Here is a 13,907-nt window from a genome sequence, read left to right as displayed (position 1 = left end):
CTCTGTGATACAACTTTTCTGGTGAAAATAGCTTTTGAGCATAGTGAGACTTGATTTAATAAATATGTTTAAAAATATATTTATTATAGGTGACCACCAAAGGCTTTGCTCAGTATGAGCTCATGAGATCTACTGCATTGGAAGACACAGTTGTAGAATCCGAGAGTAATATATATGTTGATATTACATGGAACACTGTGGACAAGATTCTGCAGACGCCTCCTCTCACTTCAACAGGAACATTGGTAAGCTTGATACGGGCTCTGGGTCCACTCAACAGGGGTGGCCCTGATGCCCTCTGGCAGCCACATGACTGGCTTTTCAGGGTACTCTCCATGCCTCGCAGATGTTACTTTTGATCCAGACATCAGCTTGTATGGGTTTCAACCCTTTTGGCTTTGGCCAGCTGGTTGCTTTAGCTGGGGACTCCTATGCCTTGATCCACTGGCTCTGGCCCTGTTTCTCAGCCCTGGCCTCTCCTCAGTCATGCTTCACTCTGTCAAGGCTCAAGCTCTGGCCCTCTTGGCCATTAGCCTGCCTGTCTTGCCTTTGGGGTGTAGGCTTTGGCTTCCTCAGCCCTTAGCCTGCCGCTGTCTTGCATTTAGGACACAGACTCTGGCCCTCTTGGCTTTAGCCTGCCCCTGTTTTGTCATCTGTACACTCAGAACCTGGACTTCCACCCAGTCCTCCTTCGGTGGTAGTCGTCTCTAACATATAGAGTCAGGGTAAAAAAAGGAAGAGAAAACCCAGTCCTTCTGGGGACCTACAAAACCAAAATCAGATGGAACTCAGAATTGTCCCCACCATGGGGTAAACTTAAGGAAAGCAAAAGAAAAAGAGGCTTCTCCACCTGCATAATAGGGCTCTCCTCACTGTCCTCTCCTAAGCCCTGCCCCTTCTGGCCAGTTTACCCTGTCATACCCAGAGTTCTTTCATTGGGCAGTTCTGCCCTGCTTGGGTTTACTGCACCTGCTGTAGGGCCACTAGTGACTGTGGAAACCCTGTCTCCATTCCCTGTATTCCTGCATCCCATTTCCTGTCTCTGCTCTCAGTTCCCCCTCTCTGAGCCACAAAAACTCTCTCCTTAAAGACCTTTGCAGGTCCTGTCTGTCCCCCAGCCTTTTCCCAATAACAGGATGAGGGTTTCCTGTTACAAAGTGCAACATTCCTGTCATTGTTTCTTATGAGTATTGCAGAGCACAGAAATTAAGCTGATTTTTAGTGGTTACATTATTTATTCAATTACTACATTAGCAGAAAGGTATGTTTATAACTTCAGTATTAAATTCTGTTAATCTAAATTCCATCAGCTAGAGTTTTAGCAAACTTTAATTTCAAAGTCAGGGTCTGATGTGGCATTTCCAAATTTTCAGAATATCAGGCTGGCATTGGGAGATCCCAGGAGTCCTATATACCAGCTATATAGAGAACTGCAGTTTCTCCTGGTAAGTAAATACATGAGATCCTCATTTCAAATAATTATGGTTGTCTGTATATCAGGAATGAAATCTCCATGCTTCAGTTGCCTATTTTGTATGGAATTTCAGAGCTATCTAAAAGGTTTTTGGAAATGATATAAGCATGCAAATTGCAAACATTTTCCTGCAACTTTAGGAATGTGGAATCAAGCACTCTAGTCAAGAAATCTCAGAAATTTATAATCCAGTGTTAGTCTGATAGGATTTCATGCCACATTGTTGATGCATCCCAAATTCAAGGTTGCATCTCAAATTCTTAATGGTAGAAGTTTCATACAGCACTTAATTTCGTTGACACATTTATGTTCATTTTTGTATTGTATGCTATATGCAAAACAAACTAAGTTAGTTATTCTGGAATTTTTATGCTGCTAGGTTTTGGCTGAAGGCATTAAGACTGGTGTGACTGAGTGGCCAGAGCCTTTAGAAGCTGAATCACCTGTTGAACTTGTGCAGGAACTTCTGGATGGTATTTGTTTAATATGAGAAGCTATGATTGGGTGAGATTGTAAAGAGGAAAGTAAATTCTTGTAATCACTTTTTTTTTGTTGAAAAGAAATGGAAAGAGGCTTGAAATTCCACATAAGATATTAGAATTGGAAGTGCTAACTTGTAATGTGCTGTGGTTCATAAAAAGTATTCCAGAAATAGGCTACTGACTTACTCCATACACCTAATGCTTCTGGTGAATGTACAGTAGTCTTTCCACCTTTGTGGAGAGTAGGAGGGAAAATCAAATTAAATAAAAATAGGAACTGTTTCTAAAAAAACCTGACAGATTGAGAGGTCAGAACGAACACGTAGCTGATACTTTTCAAAAGTGACCGATTTTTTTGGATGCCGTGATAATTTTTTTTTTAGTGCCTAACTGAATTATGACCAGCAAGCACAAAAGCATCTTGTTAGAAAATCTAAAGCAGGGGTAGGCAACATTTTTTGGCCAGAGTGCCTAAAAACTCACAATGTCTACCTTGGAAGGTGCCGGAGTGCCGACATGCCAGAAAAACAAAATTGTGGGTGGGGGGAGTACATGGCAGGACGTACTGCATATTAGTATATTTAATAATCATAAATGTTGCCTTTGTTGTTCTGTACTTTTTTTGTTAAGGATGTTGCAGTGAGAGAAAAAAAGAGAAATAAGAGAAAGAGGAGAGAGAGAGAGAGAAAAAAGAAGAGAGAGAGAAAGGAGAGTAGAGAGAGAACCAGGCACATACACATGCACACAGAGAACCACACACACAGAACCACATGTGCACAAACACAGAGAACCAGAACAGACACATGCACACACACATCCAGAACCAGACACGTGTGCACACACAGACACACAGAACCAGAGGTAGACGAATATACAGAACCAGATGCATGGGTGCACAGAGCCGGGCTGCTGGGCCACTGGACAAAGTCCGACCCAACAATGCCCTGGGCCTGCTGGAGCCCCTCTGGTTCCCTGGGGAGCCAGCTCCGGCATCAGCTCCATGCTGGCAGTGACTGCGTATGCTCCTCAGAGCGGACAGCGGGAATAGGGCCTGGCCCTGAGACAGTGCAGCCCTACCACTGTCTGCTCCAAGGTGCGTGTGCAGTCACCACCAGCATGAAGCTGATGCTGGAGTTGTGGAGCCCGGCACAGCTGTTCATGGCCTGCTGCTGCTTTCTGCAGCTGCCCAGAGCCCAGGCTGACTACAAACAGCTGTGCTGGGCTCCGGAGCCCCACCATCACCTCTGTGCTGGGAGTGGGGGAGAGACCAGCGTTGCACTGCTTCAGGCCCCTCCCACCACCCACTCTGAGGCACGTGTGCACGCACCAGTACAGAGCTGATGCTGGAGCCCGGCACAGCTGTTTGCAGCCTGCCTGCTGCACCCAGCCCCGGATCTGGGTAGCTGCTGCCAACCACGGAGCCCAGCTTGCAGCAGGGCTTGCAGCTTCCTAGCCGCCACCTGGGAGCATCCCAGGCTCTGTAGTTGGCAGGCGCTACCCAGAGCCGTGGCCGGTGGTGGCGTACCGAGCAAAATGGCCTCGCTTGGCATGCATGCGGGGGGGTGCCGACCCCTGCTCTAAAGTTTTCATAAACATAGATAATAGACACTGGATCTAAAACAGGTGCAGGGTGAGTCTTCTAGTATAATACTGAAATTATGTACAAATAACTCTAAGAGGGATATGTTTTTATTTTTGTGTGTGTGTGTATATCTTTATATAATTTGTGTGTTATTTATATATAATTACGCACACACAGTGCATGTAGACATTATTTGCCTCTTTGTTTCTCTGTTTAAAAAAGGTAGCTATAATCTCTGTGTGTGTGTGTGTATGTAGCCTGTCTTATTTTAGACTGCACGCTAATTTGTAGATAATTTCAATGTTAATGCCTGTCCTCTAATCCTAAAAGAATGAATGTGTATTGAAGCAAACCAGAAATGTGGATTAAACAGTAGGAATCAGAACTCATAGCAGAGGTGATATCTTTTATTATACTAACTAGGTATTTGCAAAAAAAATTTCTTTATTTGCAAGCTTTCAGGCACACACCCTTCTTCAGGCATAGGAGAATACAAAGTTTGTAAGATTTCTCCTGGGTGGAACACTTAACCAGTAGGAACATTTTTTTTCACCCTTAGGCTAGAGACAGAAATTACACACAAAATGGTGCAAGTGATAGGAAACCAGTTCCAATCTGTAACACAACAGAAGTTCAGTGCACATAAACCACTTTCAAAATGGCTGAAATGAGTTTAAGATAAACCTGGTTGGATGTAGTATCAGACTGAAGTGATTTAGGTTAAATCTGTGTGTTGAACTTCTGTCCCAGATCCTCTCCAGATTCAAGTTAACTCACAGTCCTCCAGCATCTGAGGATGCTTTGCACCTCCCTGACAAACCTCCCTTCACAGGGTGGATGGTTTTGCCTTGGCCCAAGCTGTCTGCTCCAGCTGAGCAGGGAGGTGTACTCTAGTGCACCCTAGCTTCTGGCCTGGGTCACTACAGGCATATGGTTGCATTTCCAAAATCATAAGTGACTGTCTGTTCAATCAACACAGCTTCAACTAACCTGTGAAGATTGAATCAATTCAGCCTCAGACTTTCTGACTGCCTATACTTAGCTTTAGTGACTAGAGGATAGTTATTAACAAGTTGTGCGTATAGGTGAAAAAACAAATTTAACTGTATTGTTAAAAAGGGACCCTCAAATAGAAACTTATCTAACAAGGACAGTATGAAAATAGTATAACACATCCTGCTATTAAGCAACTTAATAGTTGAGAACAGGAATAATTTATATGCAGAATTTTTGTGATGTTTCTCAACATAAAAAAACCTAGCTTTTTTTTCCTAGGAAGGGTGGGTTACCCACAGCAGTATTATGAAATGTAAAACATATGTAAATACTTGGACACAAAAGAGAAGGGGAGGATTTTTTTTACAACCCCAGGAAGAGGCCCTTAGCAATCCAAATGAATCTTAGTATCCATTTTTAAATTATGGAAACTTAGAGAAGAAATTACAAAGTTGTGTGATAATTGGATACTGTGTGTTAATTTTATTGTACTGTTGCATATCAGGGGTTTAAGTTGTTCAGCTGTACAAAATTTTAATTTTGCAATTCTTTTCCCCCTGCTCTAGATTTAAAGAATAAGCTGGATGGTTTTAATATTGCAGTAATTAAAAATGATCCTGAGGTATGTGGAATTTTCAGCCAACCTCACTTCTTCATTTTTTCAGTGTCATCATACTAGTCTGAAATGGTAGAGTTATTTATGTGTGCATACTGAGGTGTCTTGCTATTTCTGCTAAGTAACAACAATGGAAGAGATTTTCAAAGACACACATGGCAATTTGGTATCTCATTTCAGTGGAAAATGTCACATGTACCTTTTGAAAAATATCCTTCCGTCTTTTAAGCGTTTCTTCCACTCCTTTTTTTTTTAACCATTACAACCAACATTAAAAGCTAATTGGAACCTTATTCGGTGGACATCTGACAGCTCTGAGGGATGGAAACCAATTGGGTTTGCTTCCTTTTTTCCTTTCTTTCAGTCTCTCCATTGGGGTTGCATCATTTTAACCTTCCCTGACTGCCTTCTCTTGCCTCCAGTCTTATGCTGCTGGTACCTTCTTGCAGGAAACTATTTAGATGTGAAGAAGGGCTTGTCTGTATCCCTCCTAACAGTTGGTCCGATAAAAAATATTAGGGCTATACAAAGCTTTGGTCCCTGATTCGATTCAGCAGAGATTCCCAATTTGGTAGCCAAATTGCCGAATCTGAATAGAATCAGGAGACCCTTTAATCTCTCGGAATTGAATCGGAACCCTCCAAATCGATTTGGAGAGATTTGACGATTCAGACATAGATGCAGCTTTAAATTTTTTTTCTACATGCTTCAAAGTACCAGGAGTGGCTCGTGAATGCTGCAGTGCTGGGGAGGATGAAGCACCCCTAGAAGCACGGGGCACTCGCTAGCACGCTTGGCAGCAGACCCGGAAGTTGACTAGAAGCTCTTCCGGTCCACTTCCAGGTCTGCCGAGGAGTGCGCTCCCATCCTCTCCCCAACTCAGCGACTGATGCCTCCTCGGTCGGGGGGGACACCTGGGGTCCCCCCACAGTTGATCACCGAGCCAGGGAGGCACGGGGGGGGCAGCATGCTCCCTGGTGAACCCAGAAGTGGACTGGAAGGACTTCTGGTCCACTTCCGGGTTCACCACCGAGCACATGGTGGGGGTCCCCATGCTCCTGTGGGATGCTCCATTTGCCCCACCATCGCAGCATTCACGAGCTGCCTGCTATCATGAGGAATGTAGAAAAAAATATTTAAAGCTGTGTCTATGACCGAATCACTGATTCTGCGAATCAACGAATCAAATCACTGGCCTTGATTTGGATCAAATCCAAATTGAATATGGCCCGCTTCGCACACCACTAAAAAATATTACCATCACGGATCCTTGCCCCTCACCCCAACCCTACCTTTGACCTTTTTGACAGTTTAATAATGTCACGTGACTTCACGGGGGCCTTTCTGCAGTGACATGACAAAAATGGCTTGCACCCTCTGCAAATCCTGTTGAGGGATGGGGGCAGGAGGTGCAAGAGTCCTATCTAGTACAGTCCCTGGAGGGAGCTGCTGTTACTGCCACTGCTGCTGGTTCTGTTGTCACCACTGCTGCTACTGTCACATGCTTTTCCCATCCCCGTTCTTGTTCTTAAAGCAGCAGCAGCTTGGTGTGTGTGCACCAGTTCTTGATGCAAGAGCAATATTATGTGGGGCTGCTCTTGCTGCTGGGGATGGCAGACAATTTTGATGCCCCTCTCGCCTGCCCCTACTTACGCTACTGCCTGTCTGTCTTTGCTAGTTCTGGTTCAGTGGGGAGAATGAAAGAGGTATGACATATAGTTCTCTGTCATGCTTTGTGCTATTATTTTAATCCATTAAAGAAATTCAGACCATGTTTTAAAGTCCTTTCTGAGGATACTAATAGCTTAAGTCTCTTTTCCTTCAACCCCACAAATAGTCCAGACTTTTTTCTTATTGTAGAAGACTTCAGTCAAATAAGTGCATTTTCCATTTTATTCTGAAGACTGGTAAAATATGACTGTATACCAGCAAAGCTATACACTTTTGTCCTAGATCAAGAGTACAGGAAAACAACCATTTGCTTAGAGTAGAATTGCAAGATATATATATGAAAAACAACACTCCCCCTGAAAAATAAAATGCATATCATCTGTAAATTCTCTGCAGCAGGTGGGGCATTCAGTACCAGTGTTTCTCTGCTTTCATCACTGCAGCAGTTATGCTATTATTTTATAGTTACACTAATACAGCTAATCATAAGGCATGGCAGAAGGACAGGCTCGAGGGAGACAGACTGTTTTTACTCATCCTGCATAAACAGTCTAGTCAAACCCTACTTTGCGCTGACTGAAAACGCTTCCTCTGATATTCATCTTGTTCTTGTGGCTGGGAACTAGCCTTTTTTTAAATGTTAGGACAGTAGCTAATCCCTAATTTAAGACTTAAAAAAATATTATTACTATGAAATATCAGTTTGTAGAACTACTGCCTGGGATGGAGAAGAAGAAGAAATCTTGTAATTAGGCTAGCCTGTTGGAGAGAATATGGATTTATATGGACTGTTGAATGTTAAGAAATGTTAAGCTTTTCTTTTGCAGTAGTTTTTTTGAAGTACACCTCTTTTTCAGAAAGTCAAATGTGACACTGCTGCAGTGGACAGTTCAATAAAATCACTCTTTAGTGAGCGAGGTGACCTAGATTTTGCTGAACAATTGTGGTGCAAAATGAGAAGAAGTAAGTGTATTGCTGTTTTTCCCACTGCTCTGTAAATTTGTACATTTTTTGTATTTGCTTTTATTTGGGGAGATGGATGTAACATTTTTCCCAAGCTTTAAAGACTTATTGACTCTTCACAGTGGTTATTTTTTAAAAGGAGAGTGTTTCATCAAAGATGGCATCCTTTAAACTATGCTTTAGGAAAGGCTGCTGAATTGTAAAATTTCTGGTATGTATTTTCATTTTGCCTAATTCACTGTTATTTTTATAATCAGTTAGTTCTTTATCTAATACATCTTACCGTGTTTCAGGAATTTATTTAAAGTAGATAAGAGTTTCTGAAAACCTATTTGCAGTCATGGAGTCATACTAATAATATCCATTATTACTTTTGGAATATCATGTGAGAGTAATGGCATAGAAGTGGCATTTTCACTTGTGAGGTTGACTTCAATATTGTGGCTATTTCTTTCCCATGTGGATATTGCCATCGTAATCAATGCCTTGATAACATCAAAAGATGACTGGAAAGGTTTTCTACATCAACATGCTGTACTCAAACAGTATCATCACCTGAAGACCTCTTCTGATGCATAGTACAAATATTTGTTTCTTACATCAGACAATGAAGAGGGTATAGTAGCTTTTACAGAGCATCTGTAAACATTGGTATCTGTTCATTAGGCCTGCGCGAGCCGGTAGCGATCCGATCTGGCTTCGGATCTGGTTGCTTGGGATGGCAGTGATCCGACCTGGAGGTCCAGGCCGGGTTTCCACCTCTATCTGGCTGAAGCGGCTCTGAAGCTACGGAGCCACCTCAGAGATCTGGCCATAGGATATAATGGGGAAATCAATGAAATATCTATAACTTTGTTGTTTTCTGTCTGATTTGGATGAAACTTGCAGGGATGGTAGCCTCTGCTGAGAGAATGAAACCTGTAAAGGTTCAAGAAGATTGGTGCAGGGGTTTGGGGGGAATTGTACCCCAAATTCTTGAAAGCAAAACTCCTGTCACATCTATATGTTACACCACAGGGGGGTCAAAACTGCAGGGGAGGGAGCTCTTACTGAGGCCACAAAGTCTGCCAAGTTTCAAGGAGATTGGTGCAAGGGTTTAGGGGGAACTGCACCTCAAGCTGCGGACAAGCAAAACTCATGCCATGGGTGACACTGCGTGTTAAGGCGCAGCAGGATGAAAGCTGCAGGGTTGGTGCCTCTGCTGCGGCCACGATGTCTGCCAGCTGTCAAGAAGATCGGTACAGGGGGGTTCTTGGGCCCTGCATCCCTAGCTGCTGATAAACAAAACTTGTGACATGGGGGCAGTTGATTGTCTGTATTGATTCTTTCCTCTTAGCCTGGTTTTGTAGGTGCTAATTGATGGCAATTAACTGGCTACACTGGCTAGGTCCTGTGTATTGAGCTGGTCCCTGAGTGAATCATGATTGATTGATTGGTAACTGGTAACACAGTAGCTTAACAGCCAGGCCTGCAGTAGTGTCTCCCAGGCCCCAAGACAGACACAGTCAGTCCCACAAGCACACGTCACGAGTTTTGCCAGCTAGGGGTGCGGGGCCCCAGAACCCCACTGCACCGATCTCTTCAGCAGCTAGCAGGCATCGTGGCCACAGCAGGGGCCACCACCCCTGCAGTTTTCACCCTGCTGTGCCTTAACACACGCAGTGTTACCCATGGCACGAGGTTTGCTTGTCCACAGCTTGAGGGGCAGTTCCCCCAAACCCCTGTACCAATCTTCTTAAAACTTGGCAGGCTTTGTGACCTCAGCAAGAGCTACCAGCCCTGCAGTTTTGACCCCCTTGTGTTGTAACACATGGATGTGACAGGAGTTTTGCTTTCAAGAATTTGGGGTGCAGTTCCCCCCAAGCCCCTGCACCCATCTTGAAACTTGGCAGGCTTCATGCTCTCTGCAGAGTCTACCACCCCTGAAAATTTCATCCAAATTGGACAAAAAACAAAGTTATAGATATTTTATTGTTTCCCCATTATACCCTATGGCTGGATCTCCAAGGCGGCTCCGAAGCCTAACGAGGCCAACGCTTTGACCCAGATGTGCTGCTTCGGATCCTGAAGCATCCGAAGCTTCTCCGGATCTGAAGCTCTGTCCGAAGCCTCGCACAGCCCTACTGTTCACTTCGATCTGTTGCCTTAACTAGAATTTGAAAGGCCTGACATAGTCTGGGATTTAGCTGAGAAATTACCTCTCTCCTTACGTACTGTTATGCTAGCCATAAGCAGAATTCCTTTTACTGTTGGCTTTTTGGGCCTTGAATTAGGGTTGTTATCCATAGAGGACTACTGGGTAACCTGTTCATGGTGACTGTTTGACAACTTTATGGTGCAGTGGTAGACCTTTTTGTTCGTTTAACATGCATTTAAATTATTTTTAGTCTATTCCTAGCAGCAAAGCTATGGGGGTTTTGAAGCTGCTTGGCATGTTCTGACCAGTATTTTCAGTGAGCTAAATACACAGATGTTTCTGTAACCATTATAAATAAGATACAAAAATACCTTCTTTTTTCCCTTAAGGTGTCACTTCCTATCAAGACCTGGTAGAGTGCTTCACAATGATCATAAAATCTCTCAAATGTGGTGAGATACAGCCATGGGTACGTATGTGCTGCATGATTACATTTTCATGGAAAATGTGTATTGGGTTGCATGCTAAAAGTATGATATAATTACTGTAGAAATGAGGAAGAGTTCACAAATAATGTAGAGTTTGGTTATTAAATTGTTCACTATTTGGTCCTGTCTTCATGGTATCCTATATTGTACATTTCTTGTAATATTATAGATGAAACAAAAAAGTCTTATTTTTTAGATTCATCAAGGGAGTAGCAGTTTACTCAGCAAATTGATTCAACAGTCTTACCATGGAACAATGGAGGCTATTTCCCTCACTGGTATCACTCCAATTAAAATGCTTCTAGAGATTGGTCTGGACAAAATGAAAAAAGATTACGTCAGTTGTTTCATAGGTAAGTGTGCAGTTTCAGGAGCTAGCTGAAAATTTACAGGAAAAGATAATTTTTTTCCAAACAATTCATCACCTTCTAGATTTTTGTTAATGTTAACTTCTCTGATGATCAGTCACCTTGATCTTAATAATATCTACTCTAAAAATTATTTCTTTCCATTTAAAGTATATTCTTTCTCTTAAGTAGAAAAATTAAAGCCTCTCAAAATAGCTGGTTTATATAAGTAGGCTGTAACTTTTCCTTTTGGATCCATTTTTACTCTGAAAAAATCTGGATGTAGACATTGGAGTAGAACAGCAATATTCTGTTTACAGAGCTGTTTTTTGTTTTGTTTTGTTTTTGCATATAATGGCCTCTATCTCCTTAGTTTAAAAAGGGTTTGCAGGAGGGAGGAGAGACAGATAAGAATACTGACAATATATTTTTTTAAGTGTAAGTCATTCATAAATAACACCTTGAAAAAAAAGCTAATGTAAGATTATTTCTAAAAAAAAAAGTTACTTTAATAGAGTTGCAGTTTTCTTTTCCATCCCATTTCCTTTCTTTGTTTCTTCATTATGTGTTTTTTGTTTCCTTATTTGTTGTCACTTATTCTTATTTTTCATCAGGACTTCTCTATTAACCCACTTTTCTTTCCCAAATCTCTACCTCACTGTCAGGTTGCTGCAGTCATTCTCCCTAAGTCCCCTACCTCTCTTCCTGCTGCTGCTACTTCTGTGGTTCTTAAAACATGGATAACATTGAATAGTCATGGTGACCTAACTTGTCCTGACATCTGATACACCCCACTTCTGTTACCCCTCTGAATTTTTGAGGCAAACATGGTCTTTTTTGTGGGAGGTACTTCCAGTCAGTGTTTCTTTTGGTACTTAGAGCAGAAAATACAAAGAGGTGTGGAGATTCGAGTGCACCCTCGGTGGCTTCCCATGCAACTATTTGTCTGAAGTATAACATGTTTTTGTTTGTGGGTTTTTTATTTTTTAAGCATTTATATTTGTTTTACAGGACAGGAACTTGCAACATTAACCTACCTGGTGAGATACTCGCAAATCTTTTATTTGGGAAGCAACATTCTTGGCATATTCTTGTTTAAATTCATTTTTCTCTCCAAATTCCTAAAACATTTTTTTCTGCACAATAATATGTATTCTGCAATAATACCTAGCTCTTAACCTTGTAAATACCTTTATAACCTTTAGTTATAAAGACTTGCATATTTTTCTTTAGCGGTGGTGAGGAGGAGAGTAAAAAGAATTTAGATCAAAGTTTGTGTGTCAACATTAAGTGTCATAAACTAAAGTGCTGCTAGCTCTTGAAAAGTATAACAGAACTATCCCCAGGTTTATATAGGGATTTGTCCCCGAGTTTGGATTTATTTCTCAACAGTGGCTGTGGCTCTTAATTTTTCTTCAGTAATAGGGAAGACTTTTTTTAAAATTTAGCTGTGGAGATGCAGGCTTCAAAACAGTTGATGCTGGTGATAGGAATTAGCTGCTTGTGAATTACAGTACCCCTGAAGATGTTGTCTGACACTTTTCAGAAGTTAGCCAGAAGGTAGGGGAAGGTGGCACCTTAGAGATTGACTTGTTTGGAGAGATATAACTTTTTATAGATGACAGTCTACAATGTAATGTAGCATCTGACAAAGTGGCTGGTCTCCTGAAAAAGCTTGTCTTTCCAAACAAGTTAGTCTCTAAGGTGCCACCTTGCCATGCCTTCTAAATTACTTCTAACATAGCTAACTGTCGTCTTTTTTCAGAAGTTAGTACTCTGACTTGGTGTTTGATATGCGTTTGCAGTGAGCACTGTCAAAACATGACAGACCTAAAATTCTTTTTTTTTAATGTATTCATTCATATTCACATTCTTGACCATGGAAATGTTGTCTTGTAAAATTAAAGTTGCTGTGTAGATAAAATGTCAACGTATACAGTATCTGAGCTTAAAAGATGATGTAGTTGGTAATACTCCTATGCGCAGGGCACTAGGCACCAACTAGTAAAGTTTTGGGCTAACTGACCACAAGAGTGACCTTGAAGAAAGACTGCTAGTTCATTTGTTCTGAAGTATGTATTTTTCTCTCCAGGACTACTTCATTTCCTCATCAGTAGGCCTGCAGGAACAAATTCATCGTGTTCAGAAACTTCACCATATGCTTGAAATCTTGGTCAGCTGTACAGTCTTCCTTCAATTTAAACATGAGAACCTCTTCCCTTTGACACAGTTAGTATATCATTTTCAGTTTTTTACATTTAAATGGATTCTCTTTCTCTCAGAAAAACCCTATACATAATGAAAATGCAAGCTGACACATCTAATTTTATTGAAGATGGTTGTGGCAAATGAACACTGCAGCCATAATGCTGGATCTTCCTATTTGATGTTCCTCTCTGATTTTAATATCCTGCAGTCTTTTCCTACCCATTTGTGAGGGATTTCAGGAAATCGTTAAAATTCTTATTTTCCTTTTTGTTCCTAAGCTGACAGAGATTCTAGCCATTTTTTCACCATGGAACATGTAAAACAGGTACTCATTAGAAAATACATTTACAATAACAGTGAAAACAAGTGAACAAGAAATAGAGATACTTTTTGGTTTTGGAAATTTGCTTTCTCCTTGTAGGTTTGCTTTTTTTTTTTTCCCTGCATGTCTTCTCACAGCTGGTTCAGGTCATGGCTCCAAAAGTAGCAAGTTTTTAGTCTGCTTTGGTCTAAGCTGTTAACCAATGGAAGTATTCTAGAGCAGAGCTTCTCAAACTAGCTGATGTGGTGGACCGGCAATTTTTTTTCCAGTGGGCCAGGGACTGGTGCCAGGTTCAGCTGGTGGCAGCAACTGTGTGTAACAGCGCTACACAAATGCATGACCGGCTGTTTCTTTTTCACAAATGCACGACCGGCTGGTTCATATTTCTCTTGTGGTCAGTCATGACTCCCAAGTCCCTTTTGGCTGTGGTGCTAGCAGGCATAGCACTGCTGAGCCTATAAGTGTGCTGCGGGGTTTTTTTCCCCAGGGTGGAGTACTTTGTATTTTTCAGTGTTGAACACCGTCAGGTGTTTGTCCGCCCATTTTCTAAGCCTGTCTAGGTTGGCCTGGATCACAAGCCTGTCCTCAGGTGTGGACGCTTTACCCCAAAGTTTGGCATCA

General features: G+C 41.8%; 1 protein-coding gene across 1 annotated transcript in view; it reads left to right on the top strand.

Moving 5' to 3' along the window:
• Nucleotides 1-13,907, top strand: part of ZWILCH (zwilch kinetochore protein) — a 39,258-nt gene that overhangs the window by 14,097 nt on the left and 11,254 nt on the right. Inside the window, exons 7-15 of the mRNA XM_019503954.1 lie at nt 90-245; nt 1,374-1,445; nt 1,854-1,947; nt 5,101-5,156; nt 7,679-7,784; nt 10,311-10,390; nt 10,606-10,762; nt 11,768-11,796; nt 12,849-12,985. Of these exons, the coding sequence (XP_019359499.1) occupies nt 90-245; nt 1,374-1,445; nt 1,854-1,947; nt 5,101-5,156; nt 7,679-7,784; nt 10,311-10,390; nt 10,606-10,762; nt 11,768-11,796; nt 12,849-12,985 (887 nt within the window). The remainder of the gene's footprint in view (nt 1-89; nt 246-1,373; nt 1,446-1,853; nt 1,948-5,100; nt 5,157-7,678; nt 7,785-10,310; nt 10,391-10,605; nt 10,763-11,767; nt 11,797-12,848; nt 12,986-13,907) is intronic.

The sequence above is a fragment of the Gavialis gangeticus genome, unplaced genomic scaffold, assembly GCF_001723915.1.
Source record: "Gavialis gangeticus isolate Ggan-Ray unplaced genomic scaffold, GavGan_comp1, whole genome shotgun sequence".
Taxonomy (NCBI): domain Eukaryota; kingdom Metazoa; phylum Chordata; order Crocodylia; family Gavialidae; genus Gavialis; species Gavialis gangeticus.
The sequence above is the reverse complement of the archived record's forward strand: the minus strand, read 5'-3'. Positions and strand labels throughout refer to the sequence as shown.